The sequence below is a fragment of the Ursus arctos genome, unplaced genomic scaffold (genome assembly GCF_023065955.2).
Source record: "Ursus arctos isolate Adak ecotype North America unplaced genomic scaffold, UrsArc2.0 scaffold_9, whole genome shotgun sequence".
NCBI lineage: Eukaryota > Metazoa > Chordata > Mammalia > Carnivora > Ursidae > Ursus > Ursus arctos.
Window position 1 is genome coordinate 41,104,257 of NW_026623111.1, and position 26,459 is coordinate 41,130,715.

General features: G+C 50.8%; 1 protein-coding gene across 9 annotated transcripts in view; it reads left to right on the plus strand.

The window, feature by feature from the left end:
• Positions 1 to 4,021: 4,021 nt before the first annotated feature.
• The window catches only part of PDGFRA (platelet derived growth factor receptor alpha), a 45,207-nt gene continuing 22,769 nt past the window's right edge, over positions 4,022 to 26,459 (plus strand). Inside the window, exons 1-8 of one of the 9 annotated variants that reach the window (XM_026508884.4) lie at positions 4,022 to 4,331; positions 14,058 to 14,118; positions 15,720 to 16,037; positions 18,374 to 18,634; positions 20,909 to 21,039; positions 22,226 to 22,397; positions 22,487 to 22,676; positions 25,607 to 25,722. In XM_026508884.4, the coding sequence (XP_026364669.1) occupies positions 14,070 to 14,118; positions 15,720 to 16,037; positions 18,374 to 18,634; positions 20,909 to 21,039; positions 22,226 to 22,397; positions 22,487 to 22,676; positions 25,607 to 25,722 (1,237 nt within the window). In that variant the 5' untranslated portion in view covers positions 4,022 to 4,331; positions 14,058 to 14,069. Of the gene's footprint in view, positions 4,332 to 4,958; positions 5,504 to 5,833; positions 6,105 to 6,928; positions 7,158 to 8,041; positions 8,066 to 8,130; positions 8,252 to 14,057; positions 14,119 to 15,719; positions 16,038 to 18,373; positions 18,635 to 20,908; positions 21,040 to 22,225; positions 22,398 to 22,486; positions 22,677 to 25,606; positions 25,723 to 26,459 lie in introns of those variants that run through there. The other 8 variants (XM_026508882.4, XM_026508885.4, XM_044387730.3 and 5 more) reach the window with 8 other exon arrangements.

The window sequence follows — 26,459 nt, forward strand, 5'->3', positions numbered from 1 at the left end:
GTGTGTTGGAAAGCTGGACCTCAGGCCCCTAATAAAGAGCAGACCTCCCAATCTCTTCATTCCCTCTCCCTCCCCTCACATAGGTTTTCAAATTAAAAGTAACTAAAAGCTAAATCCTAAAGTGAAGGAAAGGAGGGGATAGGAGGCCCCAAGATACCCTGAGTTGGAGGAAGTGGGGCTCTCTCCCTAGGAAAAGGGTACCCTAAAATCCAGATCCAGAGGGGGATTCAGTCCTACCACGTCTTTCTCAGCTCTGAGGAGTGTAGGCCCACCTGGGCTGGGCTGGGCCACAAAGCAGAGCTGCCAGTCTCTGGTCCTCTGTGCGGTCTGTAAGCAGGCTGCCCGGTTAGGGACGGTAGAAGACTCTGCAGTCGGTCGCCAGGCCCAGGGAACTGCTGTCTACTTCTCCCTAGACCCAAATCTCCGGAGAGAAAGACCCAAGGAACCCAGAAGGGACGCTGCACCCTTAGCTAGCCAGCAACCGCCAAGGAGAGGAGATGTGAGGGGAGTCCTGGACAGAGAACTGTCACCCCAAGTTACACACGCTAGTCTGGACTCTTCTGGAGAACTCTTCCTCCTCCTTTTTCAGAACTTGGGCCTCTCTGCATCCTGAGCGTGCGAAGAGGCTCAGAGCAAGCTTCCAAGCCTCGGCTGGGGCAGACCCGAGGCAAGGGAGGAGTCCTCGCCGCTCTCCCCCCTCTCCCCGCGGGGACCCCACATCTGTGCGCCACATCCCCACGCCTCCTCCCAGCCTTCCCTAGAAAGTCCCTTTGCGGGGCCCAGGGAGCGGCTCTTCCAGGCGCAGGCAAGTATTGAAGGGGTGGAGGGAGGAAGGGGTAGTTAGCCCCATTTTCTTTTGCAAACCGCCAAACGGTTTGCATTTTCAAATTGCGAAGCTAGAATTGTGTCCCCATCCCATCAACGTCATTTGGGAAAAAAAATCACAAGTTTGTTTAACTGTGATTTGCACAACGCACGGCTTTGGTAACTGCTACAACCCTCAGTCTTCTAAAGCCAAAGGACCTTCTGAATTCTCTAAGGAAAGCAGAATTGGGGGTGGAGCTGTAGAGCAGGGGAGTCGAGAGAGGAAACAAAACCGCAGCTCAGCGGGGAACGCCCACGAAAGCCAAAGGTGTGCCGCCCGGGGCTGCGGCCCAGGTTACGGAGGAGTGGGGGCCCGCGAGCCGGGGAGCAGGGCGGGGGAGATTGTTTTGTTTTCAGGGACCATTTTGGTTTGGTCGTGCGAACTTTGCGAGGCCCTCTTTTTGATGGCTGGCTCTCCTTCATCTCTTTTATACCCTTGCACCCAATTTTATGTCGCCTGCGGGCCAGGACGAGCAAGGCGACTCCAGAACGGCCGTGCTCCCTACGGCTTTCCCCAACTTCTCCGCCCAGCTCAGCTCTGGAGTTAGGCCTCCTTCCCAGAGGGCCGCAGCCCCCCGCCCCCGACTCGCGGTTTGGGGAGAAAAATCCTCGTTTTTAACCCCATGATGATTCCTCAAGGGAAAAACACAAGTGGTTAAAATGAAAATCCGGGTGCGGGCTGGGACCTTCACACAGCTGTCCACGTTGGCGAAAGTCACCCCTCGGCGCGCACCGGGTGGCCTGGTCCCCCGCGGTGCCAGGGGCTGGAGCCCCGGGAGAGGAGAAAGGACCTCGCAGTCCGCCTTGGCCAGCGGCGCTTCTTGCCCTTGGCGGCTCCAGGACCACCCAGGACCCCGGGCGCCCAGGGAGCAATCTGGAAAGATCTTAGAACAACACGGGAAGAGCACGGCTCGCCTCCCCCTTCCATTCCTCCCCCCGCCGCCTCCCGGGCTGACTACGCGGCAGACCAGTCCTCTCCCGAAGGCTCAGACAGGCGGCGGAGGCCGGACGGCAAGATTCAAACCCGCCTATGAGCCGTGGGAGGCGCGGGTGGGTGGTGGCTGCAGGGGCAGGACCGGTTTGAAGGCACGAACCGCCTCTTTTCGAGGGCCTCCTGGCCCGAAGCGGCTCCCGAGCCCTAGGTTTATTTTGCTTTGGCAGGGGAGGCAGATGTTGACCTCTCTCCATCTTTGCTCGGCCCAGACTCGGCGAAATCATCCCCCCAACCATTTGCTTCCCTGCGCCACCCCCCACCGGTGCACTATCCCGGGAGTCAGCATCCCAGTCCTTTAAACCTTCTGGAATGTCACACATGGAAACCTTTAGCAAATGTTTGTTAATGATCATAACAAAGGCATCATTCAAATTAGGCAGGTAATTACTACCAGAAGGACAACTGGGGGCTCACTTGCTCATCCATTCTCCATGCTTCAAACTCACGAGGAGTTACGACCCGAAGACACCCCCGCCCAGCCTGTTTTTCGGGCCACCTTTAAGCATCTCTGAACTGTGAAGTTACCATTTGTGGGCGGGGAGCCCAGTGCACTGGAGACCCCGGTGCGACCGGGCCGGCAGTTTCCCAGAGCAAAGCGGGCCTTCCTGGCCTGGGTAGGCTCCCTACATTGCCTCCTACTCATTAGGGTATTTGATATAAAAACTTAGATCTCAAGTTGTCTTTATAAATAGCATGAAAGCCAGCATCGCCTTTTCCTATTATTCCGCACGCTGATTTGGGGGGGGGGGGGTCCCTCAACCCGGTTCATTATCTACAAACATTACGGTATCCTGTTAGCATTCCGAACAAGGGGCTGTTCATATATTTGCCTTCAATGATTTCCTGAAGGAACATGTGGAAGTAATAGTGAGCAGTGCAGTCACCCGAACTGAAGATGCACGAGAGGCGAGCGCGCAGAAGAGCTGGGGGAATGGGGCCCCTAGCCCAGCCCCAGGCGTCTCCCCCGAGCCTGACACCCCAGAAGCCCATCCCAGAGCAGCACAAGACCCCACACCTCTCTGTGACCCTCTCCCGCTGGCTGTTCCTTGTCCAGCCTCCTGATGAAGGAGAACGTTGATGACTGTCCGACGTTCCAGGCTCCACCTGGACGCTGTAGCCCTTCTGAGAGCGTGGAGGTGGAGTGGGGGTGGAGATAAAAAATGACCCCTTCCATCCAACAGGAGAACTCAAAATTAGAGAAGGCGGGGAAGGTGAACGCGCTCCCCTCCCCCTCCGTCACTTGGAAGCCCCACTCCGCCTGGTCTGGTTCCTGGAGCGTCAGCGCCCCCTTTCCTTCGCGAGCAGAATCGTCCTTTCCCGGTACAGTCTCTTGCCTCGAGCTTGGGGCAGAGGATTTGGGGCTCCGTTCAACCCCAGGGCATCGGTAAGGTCCGTCCCACGCGGCGGGAGGGAGCGCGCGGAGGTGAACCTCCCCTGAACGCAGAGGTGGCAGGTTTGTTGTAGACGATTGCTCAAACGCCCAAGCCTGAGCCTTTTTGTGTGCGTGATAGAAGCCAGGGCAACCTCTCCCAGATTACCCCGAAAACAAAGACACGACAAGATAAGTGACTTCGAGGGAGTAAAGGTCGTTCTGTCGGAGAACGTTCCAAACCTACGCAGACCCTCGATTCTTTGTACCTTCTTTCAAACGTGATTTCAAAGCAAAGCAAAACAAAACAAAACCAAAAACAAAGACCATCATCTTCATATTGGACTCAACAGTTTGCCTAATCCCATTAAAGGATTAGCAACTACCCGCCACTTTCCCTAAAAGACCCCAAGTTGTAAAGACGCAACCGCTTGGAGACCTCTCCGGACAGCCCCTTGTCTAGCTGAGCTAGGAATTTCTGCAGAAGGGACATTCTTGATTCCAGATGTATACTTTTTCTGGGCATTAACTGCAATTTCACGAGTTCTTTTTCTTCCTTTCAAAGAGAATGCAATGCAATGCAGCAGCGTAGGAAAATGCCCCCTAAATCAGGAGGCAAACTCATTCTGGAAATGATGGGCAGTTTGTATTTTCACGAACCTCTTTCCCGGCAGAACATCAACACCTCCCCCTTCCACCACCCCCACCCCATCTGGTCTGCTTCTCCCCGCCCCCCAGTTGTTGTCGAAGTCTGGGGGTTGGGGCTGGACCCCCTGATTGCGTAAGAGCAAAAAGCGAAGGCGCAATCTGGTTGCGTGGAGATTCAGAGCGCACGGAGTTCGAGAGAAACTTTTATTTTGAAGAGGCCAAGGAGGGGGGGGGGGCGCTTCATTTCCTGACAGCTATTTACTTAGAGCAAATGATTAGTTTTAGAAGGATGGACTATAACATTGAATCAATTACAAAACGCGGTTTTTGAGCCCATTACAGTTGGAGCTTGAGGGAGAAAAACAGAGGAGGGGACTACAGGAGAGGACTGGAAACCGTGGACACTTTTTACTCCATATGTAGGATTTTCAATACGAATTGACATAGGAGGAGAAGGTAAGAAAGGAGAAAAAAATAATTTTTGTTTCTAAGAGAAGTCCCTGATCAGGCCCTTTGGGCTACAAGAGAAGTAACTTCACTCAAACTTTGGGCGATGAGGGAAAAAACGGAGTTGAATTCCAGCTGTGTGTCCAGAGAGTCATTTATTTTGAATAAACTTCACTTGGAGGAAAGATAACCATAGAGTTAGAAAGTCTAGGGATTTAAAAAAACACATTTTCCAGACCTATTTTTAAAAGCAGTGTTTTCCTAACAACCCTATAGCCTACCAACGAAATTGTTTAGGCTTGCATTTTTGAGGTTTCTTTTGGGGTTGGGGGTGGTATTCGTGTATACTGGGACGAGCACCAAGTAATGCTGGGAGTGGGGGCAGAGGTGTTTGCCCTCTTCTTGGCAGTAGGTCCTGGAAGGCGACAGGTTTTTAATGAGTATTTTCATTCCTCGCCCGCGGTTTGGCGGGACGGCGCTGCAGCCGGTGGTGTGGAGCGCGGCTGGAGGACTGGGGGAGGTGGAGGGAGAAGAGCGCCGAGTGGGGCGCGGGAGGGGATGCGAGGAGGGGAGGCGTGAAGGGCTCGGCTGGAGAGGGCCGGACCTTGGGTGCCAGCCGGGGGCACATGGCGCCGGCCGAGGGCGCTTAGTACTGGACGGAGCAGAGCGCCGGGTGCGAGCCGGAGCCAGACACAGCACAACCGTGGCGGCTGCAGCACACGCAGAGGGGGCGCGGACGTGGGCGAGAGTCTGGGGGAGTCCCCAGCGGTTTGCGGGATCAGTGAAGTGAGAGGGAGAGCGGGCGCCAGTCCCGCGGTGCGCTGGGGTTGCGCGCCCTAGTGCGGGGGCGAAGGCGTCGCGGGCGGGCAGGCGGTCTGGAGTAATGACAAACACATTTGGCCCCGAGTGAAGAAGTCGTCGTCGCCTCGCATTCCAGCAAGTGGGATTTGAGGAATTTCGTACTGCGCTCCAAGGGGCCCTCATTGTGCGCTGTGGTCCCCACCCCCACTCGTCTCCGCGAGCCCCCTTTTCTCGGTGGAATCGTTTTCTTTGCAAAGCCGGGGGCTCTACTGCTGCCCAGTCCCGGCCACAGGAAGGAAAGAAGGAAGATCGCCAGAGAAGTTCAGAACTTCTCTCGGGGAAGTTAGGGACGACTCGGAACGGAGAAACTTGGTTCCCAGGTAAGAGAAAGATGGTAAGCGAACCGGCCTCACCATCTCCCTCCGGGCACCTGAGCTCAAGATCCCCCCCCTTGGGTGTCCCTTTCCTCGCGGGGATGCGTAGCACTCGCCGCCTGCACTCGCCCTGCGCTGCTCCATCCTCTCCAGTGCCTCTGTTTCACTCTTTGCGCCAGCCTCCTTGCCTGCTTCCCAGCCCCTCCTTCCTCCTCCGTCTATCCCCATGGAAATCGGCTTTTCCTTGTGAGATTAACTTCTCCCGGCACTGCGGGGGGGACGGGCGGCGTCCACTTGGCTCGGAAACAATTGGGGTCAGCGGTTCTGTTCGGAAAGGGTCTCAGCCAGCTCAGAGCCAGAGGGACTTGAGTACAACTGCCCTAGGGGCCAGGAACCCGGCCGCCTGGCCAGGTGTGCGGGAGCTCCAGTGTCCTGGCCAAGCGTCCCCAACGGGAAGAAGTCCTGGGCCCTCTGTCTGTTGGCTGTGCGTCTTTCCAGCAGCCGGAGCGCCAGTCCCTCTCTCAGCAGAGCCTCCCTAGCTCTGCTAAGACCTCAGGATTGCAGAACGAGTACCTTGAAGAACTTGCCACTCACTCCATCTGCCAGGGTGAGAGGCAAACCCGGGCTGGAGAGGGAGCGCGGACGACCTTTATCAGGTCCGGACTGCCCCGAGCCCGGCCCAGCTGCCTGGAAAAGCCCCGGGCTGCGCCGTGTGGGAAATGGCTTTTTGGCTCCGCAGTCGAATTGCTCAACGTTTTGGACCGACTCGTCTCGCCGCAGTCGCTCGCGACCAGAACTAGGCAGCTTTTTAGAGCAGGGAGACATCCGGGGCATCCGGGCAGGACAGTCAGCCGCACAGCTCAGGGACTAACACCCCGGAGCCCAGCGAGCGTCCGGGCTTCTGGAGGGGAGGAAGAGTCTTGCGCACCGCAGCTGCAGCCCTGGTGGCTCTGGTTTTAACATCCCCCACCGTTTACCCGCCTCTGACCCACTCGGACCCTGGCGCTTCTGCTTTGCATCTCTTCCCTGTTTCCTCTTGGTTTCCCCCCTTCCTCTTGGTTTCTCTCTTTCCACTCTCCCATGATAAAGGGGCCCTTGCTCCGCTCCCCGACAGGCGAGGGCCCGTCCATCCTCGCCTTGACACCCTGGTCAGTCCCTGCTTCGACGCTCTTACACAGTCTTGTTTATGGTTTGATCCAAGTGTAACTGGGATGAGTCCCCGCAGCGGAGGTGGGGGTGGGGGTGGGAGGCAGAAATCGGGGCACCGGGAAGGAGCGGGTAGCTGACCCTCGGACCTTGCACCAGTCCTTAGGTGGACCGAGAGGGACTCGAAGCAGAACCTCGGCTCCCGGCCGCAGGTCTGCTTTCTTCCCGGGGCGCGGACTGGGGAGGGGCGTAGGGGGAGGGGCAACGGGCCGGGCTTTCCAGCTGCAAACGCGTCTGGCGCCGAGGCGGGCCCGTTTGGTGCCTCCTGGGGACCGGCCGTGGGCGGCGCGCAGCGCCTGGACGCGTCCTGCGGACGTGGTGGCCAGCGCCTTCCTGCAGACTCCAGCGGGTGGGACTCTCTCTGGCCTCCGGGGAGCTGCGACAGGGTTACATGCTGCTGATGGACGAGTGGCAGTTCTGGGGGAAAAGCTAAAGCTTGCTTGGTGACTGAAAGGTGCGGCTCTCAGCGTCCCTTGAGTCGGGCTTCGAGGGGCCCACGCGCAGCATCGGCCGTCGGGGTGCTGGGGGGAGGTCCCGCGCGGGACGCAGGCTCCGGGCAAGTTGCTTTTCTCTGCAGCGCTCTGGTCCTGGCTCTGCCGATGCATGTCTTTTGCAGAAATGGCTCTGCGGCTTTTCCTTTTGTTTTAAACTGAACAGGGAGTGAGAAATCGGTTGGAAAAATAGATCGGAGTAGCTAAAAAGGACCTCGGATTTGGGGCGCTCCCCTCCCAGCCAACTGCAGTCCTCCCCTTCCCGGAGAAAGGGAAGCGAGGGGAGCTTGCGGGAGCGAAGGTGCGCTGGGTTGCGGGGGCAGAAGCGAGCATGCTGCAGGGCGGCGCAGGGGGAGGCCCGGTTCTTTGAAGACAGGAGGTCTCAATCTCAGCGCCCCGCGGCCTTCTTCGTGGGCAGCTGCCCGCGGCCGTGTCGTTTTCGGGCCCATAGGAGGCGCTGGCGCGCGACTGTAACCCTAAACCCCTCGGCCCCTATCCCTCCACCCCTCCCGGCCCCCTCTCAGGTCTCAGCCGAAAACAATGCAAACGCCAAGCTTCGTGCCTGGGGCTCCAGGGCCGCTGCAGCTCTGAGGCCGGGAGTGCGGCCGATAGGGACGCTAAACTCCGACCGAGCGGGCAGCCCTCGCCACCAACCCCGGAGTGGCAGAACGGCCGAGGGCGTGGGGGCGACGGGAAGGGAAGCGGCTGGCGCGGGTTCGTGTGGGGCAGCGGGGCAGTAGGCGGGACCGTGCGGAACCTCCCCGGCGAAGGTAGTCGAGCTGCCGGGCCGGGCTGCGCTGTCGGGGACCCGGAGCCTGAGCGGCCGGCGGGCGGGCCAGCGAGCGGGCGGGCCAGCGAGCGGGCGAGCCGGGTAAGATTCGCGGGGCTGCTGCGCCCTCTAGTGGCCTTCCGGGGCGCGCGACGCCCGGCTGTCCTGCCTCTGGCGCTCCGCGCTGGCGCCGCGTCGGAGCGCGGCGCTGAGCCCGAGGGCCCCGGGCCGACCCACCCTGTCGCCTTTGCGGCGGCCTGAGGCCTTGGAGAGACGCCTGCAGGCACGGTGTGTGTGACTGAGGAGGCGCTGGGGGGCGGCACGGGCGGGGTGCAGGGTTTGGGGATGGGCTGGGGGTGTCGTCGTGATTGAGCGTGGGAGAAGCGGAGGAAGGTGGAGGGTATAAGGTCCCGGGCGCTTTTGGGGGGTAGCCGCTGACTTTTGAGGCCCCTCGCAAGGTCCCCTGCCGCGCGGGAGCCCCCCGGCTGTTTGTTTTACGACCCTACGCTATTGAGCAACTGGAACAGTCGGCGCGGCCCCCGTGGAGAGAGGGTTTACGAGGGGTGACAATGGCCTGCGAGCAGGTAGGGCTGCGAGGCCAGGGTTACGGCGTTTCGGTCGCCACCCCGAGCGGCCCAGGTGGTTCCCTCCTGCGGGTGGGCGCCATCTCCCGGGTGGCGAGAGCGTGGGGGAAACAAAGCCCTGGGTCACCCGACCTCTTCTCCAGTGGCTTCTCCTGCCGAACCCTCTGAACCTGTGCGGCTGGGATGGCAGCGCCGTCTTCCGGGCTCCCGAGGCCCCTCTGCCCTGGCGGCCTCGCTCGCAGCGACGGTGCTGGTGCCTGTCCCTCACCGAATTCTCCTGGGGCCCCGAGGACAGTGAAGCGTTTTCGGTCAACAGTTGCCCTGTTCCTGCTTCCATTCTGTGGGCTCTGAACTGAAGTCACCACGACACCTAAAAGTACGATCCAAGAAAAGAAGAGATTGGAAGTTAAGATTTGGGACATTTTAGCACAGAACTAGCAGCGGCGTCTGTCTCCACGGACCCCGGGACGCACGTCCTTGGACCAACACTGTCATCTGCTGGCCACACTTGAGAACTGCAACGACCCTCTGTGGGAATGGGCTTCGTGGAGATTCGAAGCAAGTTGTGGCATGAGAAAGATGCATTTTCTGCCTGGTAGGACCAAGTGGAAGATGACTGGTTTATATTTACTACAAAGCTGCAAGAATCATTGGGCTGATCACATTTGTTTTGTGGACCTTTGTGTAGTTTTTCGCCTTAGCTCGTTCTTTGCATTTATGTAACGAGCGAAGTGCGGACCTACCACATCTGACTATCAGAGCAGATCTGTGAGGAAGCTAAGCGGATATTTGCATATCCCTTTAAGAGTGAGGCGCTGGAGTTGGGAGCTTGGTGATCTTGAGTGCGCCGTAAGTGACTACACCCAAGGGTTCTCATTAGGAGTCACACCAGTTCGGTGACAATCAAAAGGAGGTGTCATTTCAGGCTTCCGTGGCTTAAAGATCTGATGCAGGAAGAGCAGAAAGGTTTACGAGCTCAGATTGTCCCATAAAATGCTCCCAAGTAAAAATACTCCAGCCACCACCCATCACTGGAATGTCTGATGGAGCGCAGAGAGAGCAAAACAGCGCAACAGCGTCTGGTGGGGTGTAGATTCTGGTAAACACACCCTCCGTGAAGTTGCCATCAGTGCAGGCCAGCATCTGGATTGCCGGGGCTGAAGTTAGGAGACCGAGTACGACATTTGTCACAGGGATAAAGCAGGATATGTAATTTTCACAGTTAGAATTAACTTAGAGCCAAAATTAACTGAACCTTGGAAATCTGAATCTTGAAGTTGTCAGTGGCTTTGGGGACTGTGAGAGCGTCTCCTGTGGCCTTTAATCATGCCAGGGTGGGGTGAAATTCAAGATTCAGTGGCTCTGCGGCGGGATGTGTTGAGCCGTTGGCGATGGGGAAGCTGGCTTTCTGAGAAGGCTAGCGTGCTCTCACTCTGGAAATAGTGCCCAAGCTCTGTTTACTCTCTGGCTTAGTATGTTGTCTTTGGTTATGGAGTTGCCCTTCATGGCTCTTCACTTCTGTTTGCAGGGATAGGGTTGGAAGCCCATTAAGGACGGTGGGTGCAGACAGATTTCTTTTTCTGTTTTATGCGATGGTATGTATGGGTTCAAGTTCAAACAACCTTGATTGTTATCAGGCCTTGGTTGAACCTGAGTTTATTTATTATTATTTTTTAAAAGATTTATTTATTTATTTATTTATTTGAGAGAGAGAGACACAGCCAGCGAGACGGAACACAAGCAGGGGGAGTGGGAGAGGAAGAAGCAGCCTCCTGGCAGAGGAGCCTGATGGGGGGCTCGATCCCAGAACGCTGGGATCACGCCCTGAGCACAAGGCAGACGCTTAACAACTGAGCCACCCAGGCGCCCCTGAACCTGAGTTTAGATCCACCTCTCTGATATGCAGGTGATGAAGGGCAGGTCCAAAGGCCTTTGGGCCTGTCTTTCTCAGTAAGTAGAAGTTGAAGGAGTTACTCTGACACCCCTGTCATTTCAGACATCTTAGGGGGCGCCTGGGTGGTGCAGTCTGTCCACCAGGTTGAGCGTCCGTCTGACTCTTGATTCCAGCTCAGCTTATGATCTCAGGGTCGTGAGTTCGAGCCCCGCATCGGGCTCTATGCTGAGCACAGAGTCTGCTTGGGATTCTCTCTCTCCCTCTGCTCCTCCCCCCACTCACGCGTGCCCTCGCCTTTCTCAAATAATAAATAAAATCTTTACAAAACATCTTAGGGGTCTGCAGGAAAAGAGTCCATATGGAAACCAATGGCTGCAGTTTCCAAGGCACTTTTGATTAAACTATAACTTAGTCTTTACAATAACGTGGTAAGGCAAGCCAGCAATCAGGTGTTATTAGTCCCCCTTTAGAGAAAAAGAGCCGGAGGTTCAGAGAGACGGACTAGGCGTCCGATATGGCGTGAACCTAGCCAAAGCGATTTCCATCATAGTTTAGAGAGAAGGAATGAGAAAGACAAGAAAATACCACGGAGGAGCAGGTCACTTGGCCTGAGAGGGAACGTGGCAGAGGTCTCTTCTGCTTGTTTGTTTCTCTAACTCTTGGCAGCGCGTTCTGCGTTGTGGTTATAGAGGATGGAGACTGAAACCCAACTTGTAGCTGGCATGAGAAGACGTGATTACGATTTTTTAAAGACAGATTTGGGTGAAGTCCGTGGCTCTCCCTGCAGAGTGATTTGTTCCTGCTGGCTCGTGGCATCCCAGGTTTCTCCGAATTCGTGACCTCAGTTCCTCGTGCCTGCACACCTGACTTTCGGATGTGCTCTAGGATAGGGGCTACTGATGGAGGGTGAACGTTGACTCCCCGAGTGGAAAAAGCCCTGGACGTACCGAGCCGGACTCCTCGACATCCTCACTACACGGCCAATAGGCAGGGAGGCCATTCTCTCTTGTTGTTTTCCATTACCTCCCTGTAGGGCAAACACGCTGTAGTTACTCACGACGAAATTGTCTGAGTTACAGATGAGTCATGACATGAAACTTCACAAATACGCCTGGGTTTCCAGCCAGGGCACTACTCTTATCAGAGGAGGGAGGTTGAAATCTTCGGCAAACTCATTGATTCTCAGTGCTCGCATCATCGCTGGCTCTGAGGCCCTGTGTGCATCGCCCACGTTGTACGTCAGTAAAGAACCCTCCTTGGCAGCAGGACCACAGTATCTGGATGCGCAGAAGGAAAGCTGGTGGGGCTGGCCCAGGGCAAAACGCTCCTCAGAGCCTGCCCTGTGAAAGCAGCCCTTACACGGGGGGGGGGGGGGCTTTAAAGATGCGTCATTGGCAAGCCCTGCTAGAGAAATACAGGATAGAAATGTGATAAAACCCAAGACCTGAAGCTGGCCCTGGAGGCTGCTTTGAAGTTGGCTAAGTGGATTATCGTTGGGGGCTGATATGTATATGTACGAATACACAGGCCTTTACTGCTAATTGTGGTAAATCAGGCTGGCCAGCCTGGCTCTGGGGCCTGCTGTGCCAGCAGTGAGGAAACCCTGCAAACTGCCCCCCTCCACCTCCCGGGCACATGCCAGGGGCCTCAGAAGCCATCAGCCAGCCAGCATTGTGCAAATTGCATTTGGGTTCACAGCCCTGCAATTGTTCTTCTCTCACTGGGGTGAGCAGAGAAGGGAGGCAGGGCCCCAATTTGCATTAGGAAACAGTGCTGGTGGGGGGGAGGGAGGGGACACTCAAGGCTGAAGCGCTGACCTTCCCTGGAGGGAGACCATATGGTGAATTGGAGAGAGCACAGACTCCGTGTTAGAATTCTGGCTTTAGCACCAGCTGTGTGACTTGGGGTGACTTGCTGAACTTCTCTGAACCTCAGCTGGCACTTCCGAAAATCAAATATGTCTCGGGGTTATCCTTAATAGACATGGCACACATGGGAACACTTTGGCTTGTTAGTACATACTGGTTTCTTAATCCTGCCCTGGACAAAACAGAATGAGCATTTTTTTCCTGTCCATCCCTCCCCCCAACCCATTGCCAGTATTCTGCCTTTCACCCTGTCTGTCTTCCTCCTCCATTTTCCCAGTAGAATTCAATGAAGAAGAAATCTGATTGTACACATGGGCCATCTTGCCTCCGTAAAAGCGAAAATGTACGATCAGGGGCTAACCACAGGCATACACGGAACTTCTCCTTTTTTGATGTGTTTTTTGGGTTTGTTTGTTTTAGGCCAGTTTACTCAGGAGTCATGAACATGCATCTTAGTTTCCAAAGCTAGTGATGGAACAAATTAAATCCCATGAAGCCTTCTGTTGCATGTGTTGGGGGTTTGAGCAAGTCAAGGACCCAGGACATCCTAGGCCAAGGCTTAGGTGTTTTTATTTCATGGGATATCCCAAGCATTGCACCCCTGCCGGGACCCCTCTGCGGGGAGGCTCTCCAGTCAAAACTTGGGTGCTTCGCAGTGTCCACACCTGCCAGTCTGTGCACAGGTGTTTCATTGACTGCAGTCAGATCACGTCATTACTGACTTCACGTGGGGAGTGGTGGGGGCGATAAATACGGTGAGTGGGGATGAGCACGAAAAGAAAAAGATAAAAAGGGGCCTTTTCAGAGTATGACCTGAATAGACTGTTCCGTGGCTTCACCTTGGGGCTCCTTGGGTCCCTCTTTAATAAGAATTTTCCCTCCCTTTCCCTGCTTGTGTCTTGCGACATTCATTTTCAGTCCCTCTCCACTTCTCTTCCGTTCCTCCAATTTCGCGGCAGGAAATTGGAGGCAAAGACTTGGTTTCTCCCGGTCTCTACCAAATTTTATTGGGTGGTTTGCCGCATCCCCCCCAAACACGGACATTTAGGCATACTTTTCTCCCTGTTGCCTCTCCCTGCCTCACCACCCTCACGGCTCCTTCTACACCTGCGCCCTCCGTGCTGTGTTCAGCCCGACCCAGCGCACTGGGTCCTGAGTCTGCTAGGGGCCCGTGCAGGGCAAAGGGACGTCCTCCAAGTGAGCTTGGCTTTGACTTTCAGAAACTTGAGATCAGAATGCCTTGTCAATATGAAGGTGTTTGTTGCAGCCCAAGCGTCTGTTTTCCCAAAGGTCATGGATGATGTGAACTTCACATACAGTCTGTAGTGAAACACCAAGCAAATGACAGCCTGTTTTGAGTGAAAACAGCTCCAGTTTGGAAGTTGAGTAAATACATGTGTGCTTGTTTTTCACATTCTTCATTTAAATGGGTTAAAAGGAACAGTTCTGCTGGGCTCTTGGATGCATTCTGAGACCATAAAAGCCAGACTTTTTGGAATTTGAAAGCTGCGTGCAACCCAAAAGGGTTTCAGCTTCAGATGGCTCCTGTCATGATCTTGGGGTCCAATTGGGCTATGGGGTTCTTTTTTAGGTATCTTAACTGCTTTGACCATGAATCTTAAACCAAGGGGTTTTCAACTAAAATGATGCTGTTAACATTTTCCGTATCGCAAAGCACAAAAAGAACGAGGCTCACCTGGGTGGTTTTATTGGCTAACGCTGCCTCTGTTTGACATCTGGTTTTCCAGTTTTCCGGAACGATGGGGACTTCCCTTCTGGCCTTCCTGATCTTAGGCTCTCTCCTCACAGGTAAGGATCCCAGTACTCTCTGACTTCACTGTTCTGTAGGAAACCTTGCCTTCTAAGTTCTGTGCTCTGGGAGTGCTCCCTGTACTCAGCAAACACAGTCCAAAAGAGGGAAGGGAAGTTGAAAATGATGAGAAGTACCTAGAATGATCACAAATCTTCAGTTCCCTTTGACCTGTCACACTGACTCCCCGTCAGAAGGAATGCTTGCCAGTGGCAATTTTAGTATATGGACAATCCTGGCATTGACACGTGGTAGGAATAATTGCCTGAATTTGCCCACTGCTCTTTTCTTTTTACTGGGACATGGCTTTCCAGAGACATTTGTGAATATTCCAAGGAAATAAACGGTGGAAGATTCGTGACCAGGGAATCATACCTTTCTTAAGTGGAAGATGCTTAAATTGCTGGAAAAATCTTAGAGCACCTTTTCCCTTGGAATCTGATTGGTAGAATATTTGACTCGGGAAATCCTACTAACGTTTTTCTACCGGGAGGATACTACTTGGACCATTTGTGGAAATATTTATTGGCATTTTTTTAGTTTTCATCCAGATGTTTGTACATCATAGATGTTCACCATAAAACCACTGTTTTTCTGGTCTGAGGAGTTGAGTCTGTTAGTGTCTGTAGGGCTTACCTATACGGGCACGTTAGCCTTAAGCAAGGTCAGTGGTTCGGTAGTTCCAAACTCCACCAAGTATCCCCCGCCTGCAGGAGGATAGGTGACCCGATGCACTTAGGACTTCGGCCTTAAGCTGCAAGAGTCATGGTGAGTACACAGTGAAGTTGAGTGGGGTTCCCACATTGGGCTCCAAAGGAGATTTAGAGACCATTGATGAATAATTAAGTCATAACACCTCTTCTGTCGGTTTTAGAGACAGGGAAAGCTGGACTGAAAGATGAACTTAGAGTTTTCACTCTTGGGCTTTAAGTATTCTTACTTCAAAAATTAAAATCAGGAGCTCTCGGCTGGCTTAGGGAGTAGAGCTCGAGACTCTTAATCTCAGGGTCGTGAGTTCAAATCCCACCCTGGGTGTGAAGCCTACTTAAAAATAAACAAATACAATGAAATTTAAATGAAAATCCGTTGGTTTCTGGGAAGTCATTAGGGAGAAGGCATGCCAGCGTGTGGTGAGAAATGGAAAAGACGTAATTTTTTTAAAGCACAAACCTGCTTTGTGCTTCGTGCAGTCTCCTTGCCCCCCTTCTCACCCCATTTCGTACTAAGGGGAACGTCTGCAGGGAATGGGGACAATAAAGAACCCATATGTGCTCGCGTCTCTGCCCTCTTGGGATATTTTATGGGCACACACAAGAGTCTGAAATATGGAATTGGAGTCAGGCATCCTCTCTCCATTGAGTGTCTGCAGGGGTGAATCTCGGGGTTTGGTGGGTGCTTTTGAGGCCTTAGGAGCATTTGCGGCTCTCAGCAGATGCGGCGGCTGTTATAATGGGGGGCCTTTCATGGGCATCGAGGCCGGCGGGTTTTTGCGCAGAGACGCTCATTGTTCGGGTAAGCTGCTGCTGTTACTCCTCTCAGCTCTCTGGGTGAGCCTCTCCTTTCTGGCTGCACCCTATTCAGAGCCTGCTTCCTTTTACAGGGCCCAGCCGAGTCTTCTGCCAGCTTTCATTACCCTCCATCCTGCCAAACGAAAATGAAAAGGTCGTGCAGCTGAATTCATCCTTTTCTCTGAGATGCTTTGGGGAGAGTGAAGTGAGCTGGCAGTACCCCATGTCTGAAGAAGAGAACCCCAATGTGGAAATCAGAAACGAGGAGAACAACAGCGGCCTTTTTGTGGCCGTGCTGGAGGTGGTCAGCGCGGCGGCGGCGCACACGGGCTTGTACACCTGCTATTACAACCACACCCAGACGGAGGAGACCGACATCGAGGGCAGGCGTATCTACATCTACGTGCCAGGTGAGCCGTGCGCGCCCCCGCCCCGCGCTCGTGGTCCTCGTCCCTCCCGCCGACCGGATTAACGTCTGAAGAAATAGCATACTAAACGTTTATGGGAGAAAAGGTGAAAAATACGAGAGAACACACAACATTAACTCAAGGTCACTCGTGAGACCATTATCAAGAAATATGTATGGGCAACGTTTTGGAACCGTGTTAAGTTTTAAAAATCATTTTTGTCAAGGCACGTTTTATTGGCATTGTGCAAAAAATCTGAAATGCCCTCATTTCCGTTCAGTTCAACCAAGTTTGACAAGTATTTGCAGTTTATTGTGTGTCAGGCGCCATGCGAAGTGTTGGGGACACAGAAATTAAGTAGGTAGGTCCTGTCTTGGAGCTGCTTATTGTTTATTTTAATAGCTTCCACATAACCATGCTGTTTTTTCAGATGGAATGAAATATATATATTCTTGATTAATAGGTGGGCTTTTTCTTTTTGATTAAAATTTGGGGGCAAATCCATACTCATGATGCTGTCTCTGACCTGGGAGAGACAGGTGCCAAGACAGGAGAATGATGGGATGAAGCACACTGGGGTTGGATGAGGGGACAAGCCTGTGAGAGAAAATGGGGAGGCATCCCGCAGAGCCTGGGAGGGCTGTCAGCCTGCATCGGTGGTGTGACCTTGAGTGGAGGAGGGAAGGCGGGAGGGTAGAGTAGGTGACACCTAGAGCTCTGTGTCAGGGAGGTCTGGGAGCCTAAGGAACCCAAGGGCCACACAGTGCTTGACTGGGGGGACCTCTGGAGGGCGTGGCCTTGGGGTGTGATGGATTTCAGAGCCTGCCCCTAGAGTGGAGGACGGTGGGGTGCTTTCTCCCAGCAGCCCCTCTAATCAGCTAGGCTTAGCCGTCAGCTTGAGGTTCATCTGGTTTACCACCCCCTAGTATATTCCCAGCGCACTCCTGCAATGATCTAAATCTACATCCATACCTGTATGTCTGTATCTGTACCTTCATGTATCTCTGTCTGTCCGCATATCTAAATCTGTGTCATCTCTATCTGCGTCTACCTCTATCTGTATATTTTGGCTTCTACCAAGGTGAGTTGTTTAAAGCAGGGCCATGATGTTACGCAAACATTGCATAGATAGTGCATAATGGTAGGGAAGACTTGCATTTTTAATGGAAGCCCTGGCTGAGGTGTTATGATATCAAACTGTGTATTTTAACCTGAGATGGATTCATAGCTTTGTTTGCTGAAATCTTTACTAACAGAGTTCGAGGATTTGGAACTCTGAGCACAAACTCAAGCAATGGCAGTCTTCATACGTAAATTAAAAGGGGCTGTAGCTAAGTACTTGGCTTAAAACAAGCAGACATACAAACCATTGATACCTCTTGCCATCCTGTTCTGGCAGAGGTGAGGTAAGGGGGTCTCTGAAGTATGTCTTCCTATCTTTCCGCCTTTTCTTTGTAAGTTTTTTTTTTTTTTTAAATCGGCCACTCTTCTTGTCCTCTGTCACTGTGGGCACCCACAGATCTAGATAGACCCTCTTCATTTCTTTCATGACACTCAACTGTCTGAACCCTTCTTCCTAATAATAAAAGATTTTAAGAAGGGTAGGCATTGAGAATGGCACCCCAGTTTTGTTCACACATAAATGCCCCCTGCTTTGAAGAGAACAGTAGGTATATGGGCTTGTTAAAGGCATATGGTGTTTTGATCATCTTAAGATTGTCCAAAAATTCTTGTTTCTCCCCTACCCTCAGCACAAGCATACCCAGGTCGGCTCTGCACTGCCATCAATTAGAGGGTGTTTATCTGTAGTCACGGAGGGTAAGGGCCCTTCTGAGACTGAGGTCTGAGACTCTCGGTACTCCTTCCTCTAGTAGCTTACGTGCTGGTATTCTTTTGGAAATAAAATTCTCAGGCTGTGGGACTATAAAGTCTATTTATTACTCGACTGATGATTTTTTAATAGGTTTATGCCCTACTTCTCAGTAATACTGACTATAGGCAATAGGGATTTTTGAAATTATGAATATTTTCTCTTGCTTTGAACAGATTTGATTATCGATCATCTTTTTGGTAGTGCTTAAATTTTGATTTCAACTCCTGGCTAATATTTACATTCATCACCAGTCTTTTTTTACTGGGGTGCAGGCATTTTGGTGGCGTCTGTACTTTAGCCCTCTAGCTCTTAACGATGATTAAGTCAGTGTGGTGACAGTTCTGGATATATGCGAAGGTATCATTCGTACCTAATGTGATCAATGCCAGTGGGATAATGTTTCTGAATATACGTGTAAAGGTGAAATTAATGCCTGACGTGTTTCTCGTTCTTTCCTAAACCACAGACCCGGATGTAGCCTTCGTGCCTCTGGGAATGACAGATTATTTAGTCATCGTGGAGGATGATGATTCTGCCATCATACCTTGTCGCACGACTGATCCCGAGACTCCGGTCACCTTGCGCAGCAATGACGGGGTGGTGCACGCCTCCTATGACAGCAGACAGGGCTTCAATGGGACCTTCAGCGTTGGGCCCTATATCTGTGAAGCCACCGTCAGGGGAAAGAAGTTCCAGACCATCCCATTTAATGTTTATGCTTTAAAAGGTACTTGTACCCTCTCTCTCCTTCTTTAAATAGTTGAAGGTAAAATAATTAGATGTATATAGTATTTTTTAAAAAAATCATAGTCCCTGATGATGGAGACCCTGAATATTTGGGGATTTGGGACCCCACCTTTACCATACAAGGTTAGGCTGCCCTCTGTGGCTGTAATAACATTAAGCTTAGCATTACTAAAGACAAATGCTGCTTTACCCCTGTAAGATTTCATATTTCATCAGTTGACTTCGAAATACCGTAAGGAATTCTTTTCTCGCATAAGCCTCTTACTGTTGTACCCACATTCCTGACTACAGAGGCCCTAAAAACAAACACACACCTGTGGGGGCTGGACGCGTGGATTAACTTCAGTAACTTAAGAAAGGTGATTTTGATTTTAAACAAAGCTTGTTGCTACGGCCCTCCCTTTGATGTGAGTGGTTCATGGGAATGGGAAAGGATAATGCGTGTTTGGGGTCAGCAGTTTGGGGTCAGTAGAATGCCACTGAACGCTGGGTATGGGCTTCTTTGATGCCAGCGCTGTGCTCAGTTCTAGAAAAGTGCTGAAAATAGCTGGGTAGCAGGGCGGGAGAGAGAAGGAGAGAAATGGTAGGGGAGGAGCAAAGTGCCCAGAGCAGTGCTGGTCGGTAAAGGCTGGTTGATTAAATGAATAAATACATCCATAAAGGTGGTCGCAGGAGAGGAGAACCATCCTTAACCCAAATGCTTAGGAATGTGGTGTTCGTTTTTTTTTTTTTTTTTAATGATTTTTAAAAATTATATTATGTTAGTCACCATACAGTACATCCCCGGTTTCCGATGTAAAGTTCGATGATTCATTAGTTGCGTATAACACCTAGTGAACCATGCAATACATGTCCGCCTTACTACCCATCACCGGTCTATACCATTCCCCCACCCCCCTCCCCTCTGAGGCCCTCAGTTTGTTTCTCATAGTCCCTAGTCTCTCATGTTTCATTCCCCCTTCTGATTACCCCCCCTTTCTTTATCCCTTTCTTCCCCTACCGGTCTTCCTAGTTCTTATGTTCCATAGATGAGAGAAATCCTATGATAATTGTCTTTCTCTGCTTGACTTATTTCACTTAGCATTATCTCTTCCAGTGCCGTCCATGTTGCTGCAAATGTTGAGAATTCATTCTTTCTGATGGCTGAGTAATATTCCATTGTATACATGGACCACGTCTTCTTTACCCATTCCTCTGTTGAAGGGCATCTTGGCTCCTTCCACGATTTAGCTATTGTGGACAATGCTGCTATGAACATTGGGGTGCATATGGCCCTTCTCTTCACTACATCTGTATCTTTGGGGTAAACACCCAGTAGTGCAATGGCTGGGTCATAGGGTAGCTCAATTTTTAACTTTTTAAGGGACCTCCACACTGTTTTCCAGAGTGGCTGTACCAACTTGCATTCCCACCAACAAGGGAGGGATCCCCTTTCTCCACATCCTCTCCAACAATTGTTGTTTCTTGCCTTGTCAATTTTTGCCATTCTAACTGGCGTAAGGTGGTATCTTAGTGTAATTTTGATTTGAATTTCCCTGATGGCTAATGATTTTGAACATTTTTTCATGTGTCTGTTAGCCATTTGTGGTGTTCGGTTCAATTGGAACTTAGTTTTACTCTTGCTGCTGTTGTCTGTGTAGATATTTTTTTTTTAAAGATTTTATTTATTTATTTATTTGACAGAGATAGAGACAGCCAGCGAGAGAGGGAACACAAGCAGGGGGAGTGGGAGAGGAAGAAGCAGGCTCATAGCGGAAGAGCCTGATGTGGGGCTCGATCCCATAACGCCAGGATCACGCCCTGAGCCGAAGGCAGGCGCTTAACCGCTGTGCCACCCAGGCGCCCCTGTGTAGATATTTGTGTGTATGTGTGTGTGTGTTATGTTATAACTATGCGCCAAATTACGCATGCCAACACAAAATCAAAGCTTCTGAAACCTCAAAAATTTTGTCTTGATCACAGTGGTTGGAAAATTATTTTTCATGGGGCAGCTTGGTGGCTCAGTTGGTTAAGCGTCTGACTCTTAACTTGAGCTGAGGTCATGATCTGAGGGTTGTGAGTTTGAGACCCGTGTCAGGGCTTAAGATTCTCTCTCTTCCTCTCCCTGTGCTTTCCCCCTGCCCCAACAAAAACAAAAAGCTTAAAAAGAAAAAAAAATTTCAGAGTTTTAAAAAAGAAAGCAAACCCAAACCTTGTAAGGTTCTAACTGTACTACGGATGTTGAGGTCCTTGTGTTTGTTCTTCTTTTAAATAGCAACGTCAGAACTTGATCTAGAAATGGAAGCTCTTAAAACTGTGTATAAGTCAGGGGAGACGATTGTGGTCACCTGCGCCGTCTTTAACAACGAGGTGGTCGACCTTCAGTGGACTTACCCTGGAGAAGTGGTAGGTACCTGCAAGGCTCCTGGTGGCATGGAGTGGAACACAGCAGGGCTCAGAAGACCTGTCACTGATGGGGCATGACACCGAGCTTCTCCAGACCTCAGCTTCCCATCATTGCAGTGAGCCCGTCTGACTAGATCACTTTGTGGCTCTTCGGGCAGTGGGGGAGGTTGAGACGCTAGCTGGACCAGGACTTCAGAATCTATAAAGGTTGTACTCTGAGCTGCCTTTCTCATAAGTCAGAAAGAAACAGGAAGGTTCTATCTATATGGTTCTATCTGTCTATCTATTGATCTAATTCCCCTTCACTCCTGATTTGCAAATTTCTGCTCCCTGCTCTTCTTTGGCATTTGATTGCTTCTCTCCTTTTATCCATTTCTCTCCCCTGTGCTTTTGCTTCCCCTCTTCCTTTCTCTCTGGGGCATCGATTGGATATTGGACATTTTCACGTATGACCTTACGACCTCACGCATTGAAGAGACATTCTTAGTCCGATATGTGTACATCTTCCCTGAATGTGAGGCAGTTTGGTTTCACTGTCCATACTTGATTGCCTTTAATCCTTAAAGCATAAACATTTCTTCTCATTTATTGGAGATAGACATTTTCCCCCCAAACCACAGTGCGTGCTGGTGGTACTGTTTTATGAAACAAAGTTTTTAATCAGATATAAAAATAATACAGGCTTATTGTTGTAATGTTATAAAATGTAGAGAAACAGTGGAAGAGTCACTTCCCAGGACATCACCGTTAATATTTTAGGAAGATACATCCTTTCAATACTTTGTATACAAAATAAATGTAGTCATTAATAGGTATTATACTTCAAATAGTACTTTGTCCCGTCCTTTTTCCTTTGGCAGTATAGCACGAACACTTTACTATGTCATTACATATCCTTTTAAAACATGATTTTCTAAGGAGCTAGCTTAAGAGAAATTTTTTTATTAGACTTTATTTTTTAGAGCCATTGAGGTTCGTAGCAAAATTGAGCAGACAATACATGCAGTGAGCATGCACGGCTCCCCCCATTACCAGCAGCCCCACAGGGTGGGGGTGGGGAAGGACCCTAAAATCCAGGAACCTCCATTATTAGCACCTCATCCCCACCCACGGTCCACAGTGAACGTGAGGGTTCACTCTTCAGAACTAGGTTCTTACAGTTGGTTTTCCTCCCCTTCTGCTGTAGAAAGGCAAAGGCATCACCATGCTGGAGGAAATCAAGGTCCCGTCCATCAAATTGGTGTATACTCTGAGGGTCCCCGAGGCCACGGTGAAAGATAGTGGAGATTATGAATGTGCTGCCCGCCAGGCCACCAAGGAGGTCAAAGAGATGAAGAAAGTCACCATTTCTGTCCATGGTACATTCTGCTTTCTAAAACGTCAGTCCCTGCTGCTCACGGTCCCCTGTGTGGTACTCATTACTTAATGGAAACTCTTCCCTGTACAGAGAAAGGGTTCATTGAAATCAAACCCAACTTCAGCCCGTTGGAAGCTGTCGACCTGCATGAAGTCAAACATTTCGTGGTGGACGTGCAGGCCTACCCCCCTCCCAGGATATCCTGGCTGAAGGACAACCTGACTCTGATTGAAAATCTCACGGAGATCACCACGGACATAGAAAAGATTCAGGAAATAAGGTAAAGAAACACCCTTCCCAAGAATGCCTTTCTTTTACTGTGTCTCTAGATAGACTGAGCTTTGTGCATGTCTGACCACACACACCGAGACTCAATCTAGAAAATGAGCAATCTGACACAGGAGATACTTGAAATCAGGTACCTTTAATGATAGCCTTGCCACGTGCTAATACTGTGCTGATAAATATTTAACAATAAAATAAGAAAAAAGAACTAAAGAGCTCTGTTCCCACTGAAAGACCATTTCCTGCATCCAGGAAGGGATGGGGAAAGGAAGTAAAGTTGGACCCACTTGGACTGAGTATATTCCGTGATGACCACTGTCTGTGTGGCGAGTGGACGTGCATGGTGACGCCAGTTGCGGGCAGTTATCATGTCAACCTACATGAAACAAAACACCATTGGTTTCATTGGAAACACATCTGCGCCAGGGAGGCCTCCACCGCAAATAAGCGTAGTGTCCGGTTAGATCTGGTTTAGAGAAAATGTACAACGAATAGTTTGGATCCCTGCCCTCTGATGAAAGAATCTACTGCTCTCATCTCTCAACTAGGGGTGGAGTAAGTCACCTTGGCCTCAGTCTCCCCGTCCGTAAAGTAGGGTTAATAATGCCTAACATCCTCCAAGGCAAGGGGTTAGAGCAGACGCTCTCTTGAGGTCTCTTGCCGTTGTAGGCTCTGATTAGCATCCCAGAGCAGAAGGTATGTCTGGAGCGCCAGGTGCTCCGTCCCCGCCCTCATCAGAAACCATCCCAGAGAGAGACACGTCAGTCCTCTGTTCGTAGCCTTCAGGGAAGAGGGGCAGACCTTCTTTCATCGGTTCACTTAAACTTGGGATTTGCTTTCTTCTTTCTGAACTAAATCCCATGTGTCATTGAGAAGTAGTGTCAGAGAAAACAGAGTTGTACAGCCTTGGGAGAACAGCGATGGAAAAAGTGTCAAGTGCTGAATCTGGAGGGCTTTTCGGATGACACGAGATGAAGGTGTGTAAAGAGGTGGGCGGTGCGGAACTTTCCATTAGGCTGTGAGGCCAGAGAGGAACGGGGTAATCTTGGCACAGCTAGCACTTCGGACGCTTGCAGCAGCATTACACGCAGGCCATACTCCATAGTCAGGACGAGACAAAGCTCAGCAACAGAGAGGTTCTGGGAGGCTGCCTGTGAAAGTGATTCAAGAGTTCCTCTAGCACAGATTCACCTAGTTGCCGTTGGGGGCCAGGGAACGTAAGGATGAATACACTGGGTGGGGGATGTGGCTTCCTGTAACTTAGAACGAGCCGATCCCCAGTTTCCTTGGCTAAGCGCGTGTAGACAACGAGTGACCGAGGATTGCGTGGTGACCAGTAGCCAGGAGTGCCCGTGGGGACTCGCTAAGAAAATCCCAGCCCGAAGCATGTCCAGTATGGTCAGTAGAGGACAAACCAGCCCACTGTGCTCCCGTTACAGGTGCTGGTGCCCAGCATCTTGGGCTAGAAGACTCTACATTTACAAGGGTACTTTTGGGCTTTCAAAATCCTTTTGCATGTATAATTTCACGTAATTAGTTCTGAAAAGGACACTGTGCTATTGCATGTAGTTATCCCACGCTACACACACAGACGCTGAGGCTGGGGAATTTCCGTGATGCCCAAGCTCTTCTTGCCTTGTAACCAGTGCTTTTCCATCCATCCCGTTGCTTTTCAGCACTGTGATGTTTTACATATTGATTGATGGATGGATGGATTTAAAGATTTATTTATTTGACATTTGACAGAGAGCACAAGCAGGGGGAGTGGGAGAGGGAGAGGCATTCTTTCCTTCTGGGCAGGGAACCCAATGAGGGGCTCGATCCCAGGACCCTGGGATCATGACCTGAGCGGAAGGCAGACACTTAACCGACTGAGCCACCCAGGCGCCCCTGTGGTGTTTTATAAAGAAGGGCAATCGAATGGGCAAATACTTCATTGATGAACCCACACAAACACACGGAGCCAAATGTCATTTATAATACATGGAAGAAATCTTTAGGGGAAACTTCCCTTTAGTAAAGTATGAAGAAACAGGTTTTTGTAATTTATTTTTTTTAATAGGTGATGGAATCTTGTGCTTTGTAAGTATTTAAGCGTCAAGAAGGGACGTTACAAGAAACCTCGCTCCGTTCCTGCCGCCATTTGCCCCGGTCTCCCTGCCTCCCCAGGCAGAGGAAGTACTTCAGTATTATTAGTCTCATTAGGTTCTTCTGAAACCTTCCAGAGTTTCTTTAAGTGAATACCAACAAGTAGGAATGTTATATCCCAGAGACCTCTCCATGTCGGTGTGGAGACTGTGTCCTCATTCTTTCTTCCAGTGGTGTCCCATTGTTAGGCTGAACCACCTAAATCGGATATTTAGGGGAAGCAAGTATTTTTAAAAAGGTAAAAATCAAGGGTTTTGTTTTTTGTTTTTAAAGGAAAGTTGGTGGGTTGTGCCTACTTTCATTCAGAACTCAGGCCTTACCAGAACTGATCGCTGTGCTAGCCACATAAACTGTTGCTCATCTCAAGATGTCTGGTCTTCTGTTTAAGAATTAAGTGTCTAGGGAGCACCTGGGTGGCTCAGTCGGTTAAGTGTCTGCCTTTGGCTCAAACCCATGATCTGAGTCAGGGTCCTGGGATCGAGTCCCGCATCGGGGTAGCCTGCTTCTCCCTCTGCTCCCCACTTGTGCTCTCTCTCGCTTGCTCTCTCTTTCAAATAGATAAATAAAACCTAAAAAAAGAGAAAAGAATTAAGTGTCTGTAAGTCAGACCTTCAGCATATAGAAAGTGCTCCGAAAATCCCAGAAAAGTGATGATACGGACAAAAAAAAAAGATGTTTTTACTTTTTACGAAAACAAACTTTAAAGTGAACTTGGTAACTGAATGGTTGGCATCTGTTTGGCTATGACTTGCTGACACACGATCCTTTTTGTTTCAGGTATCGGAGCAAATTAAAGCTGATCCGTGCTAAGGAGGAAGACAGTGGCCATTACACGATCGTCGTTCAAAATGAAGATGACGTGAAGAGCTATACTTTCGAACTCCTAACTCAAGGTGCGTCAGTGCAGCATAAACGTAATGTTAGCTCAGTGGTGAAGTGAGTGAGTGCCCCCCAGGCAGAGCCTGGCACTTTTCTCCCAGGGTGTGGAGAGAAAAGCAACACTTCATGGGAGAAGCAGCGGGTGTAGACATCACCTGTCAGGGAGAGCTTTGTGGGCCTTATGAATTCACACAGTTCTGGGAAGTTCCAGGCTGCCCTGAAACAGTCTGGGGAATTCCTAGCTTACAACACCACCTGCTTCTCAGTCTGGCACCTCCAGTTTTTGGAAGAGTAAAGTGATGCATTTTGGTCCAAATGACCTTAGGTTGTTCCAGAAAGTTTTGGCCCTTTTGCTTCGCTTCCTTCACAGGCATCGCACGGTGGCCCTTACCAGGAGAGAGTGCCTCGGTCTATTTACGTTCAGGTCCAGCCCCGTTCACTGGGTACCTGCCGTGTGCCCAGGACTGCGTTAGGGGCCTCGCTTGACCCTCACTGTAAATCTGTGATACAAGTATTAGCATATTTCTAATTTATTTGATCATGGATTAAAAAAAATCTTTAAAACCTAGGCACATTCCACAGATGCACTTTGGGAAATGCTGCTTTAGATTATACTCGGGCTGAATCCATTAGTTGAACCCCAAGCCGTAATACAATTTTCAGAGCCTCCCTGCCTTTCAAGCCAAGTAACCACAGGGGCTTTTTGCTTTTCTCACTCCAGATTTAGAACACCACGGGATACAAATCCCTA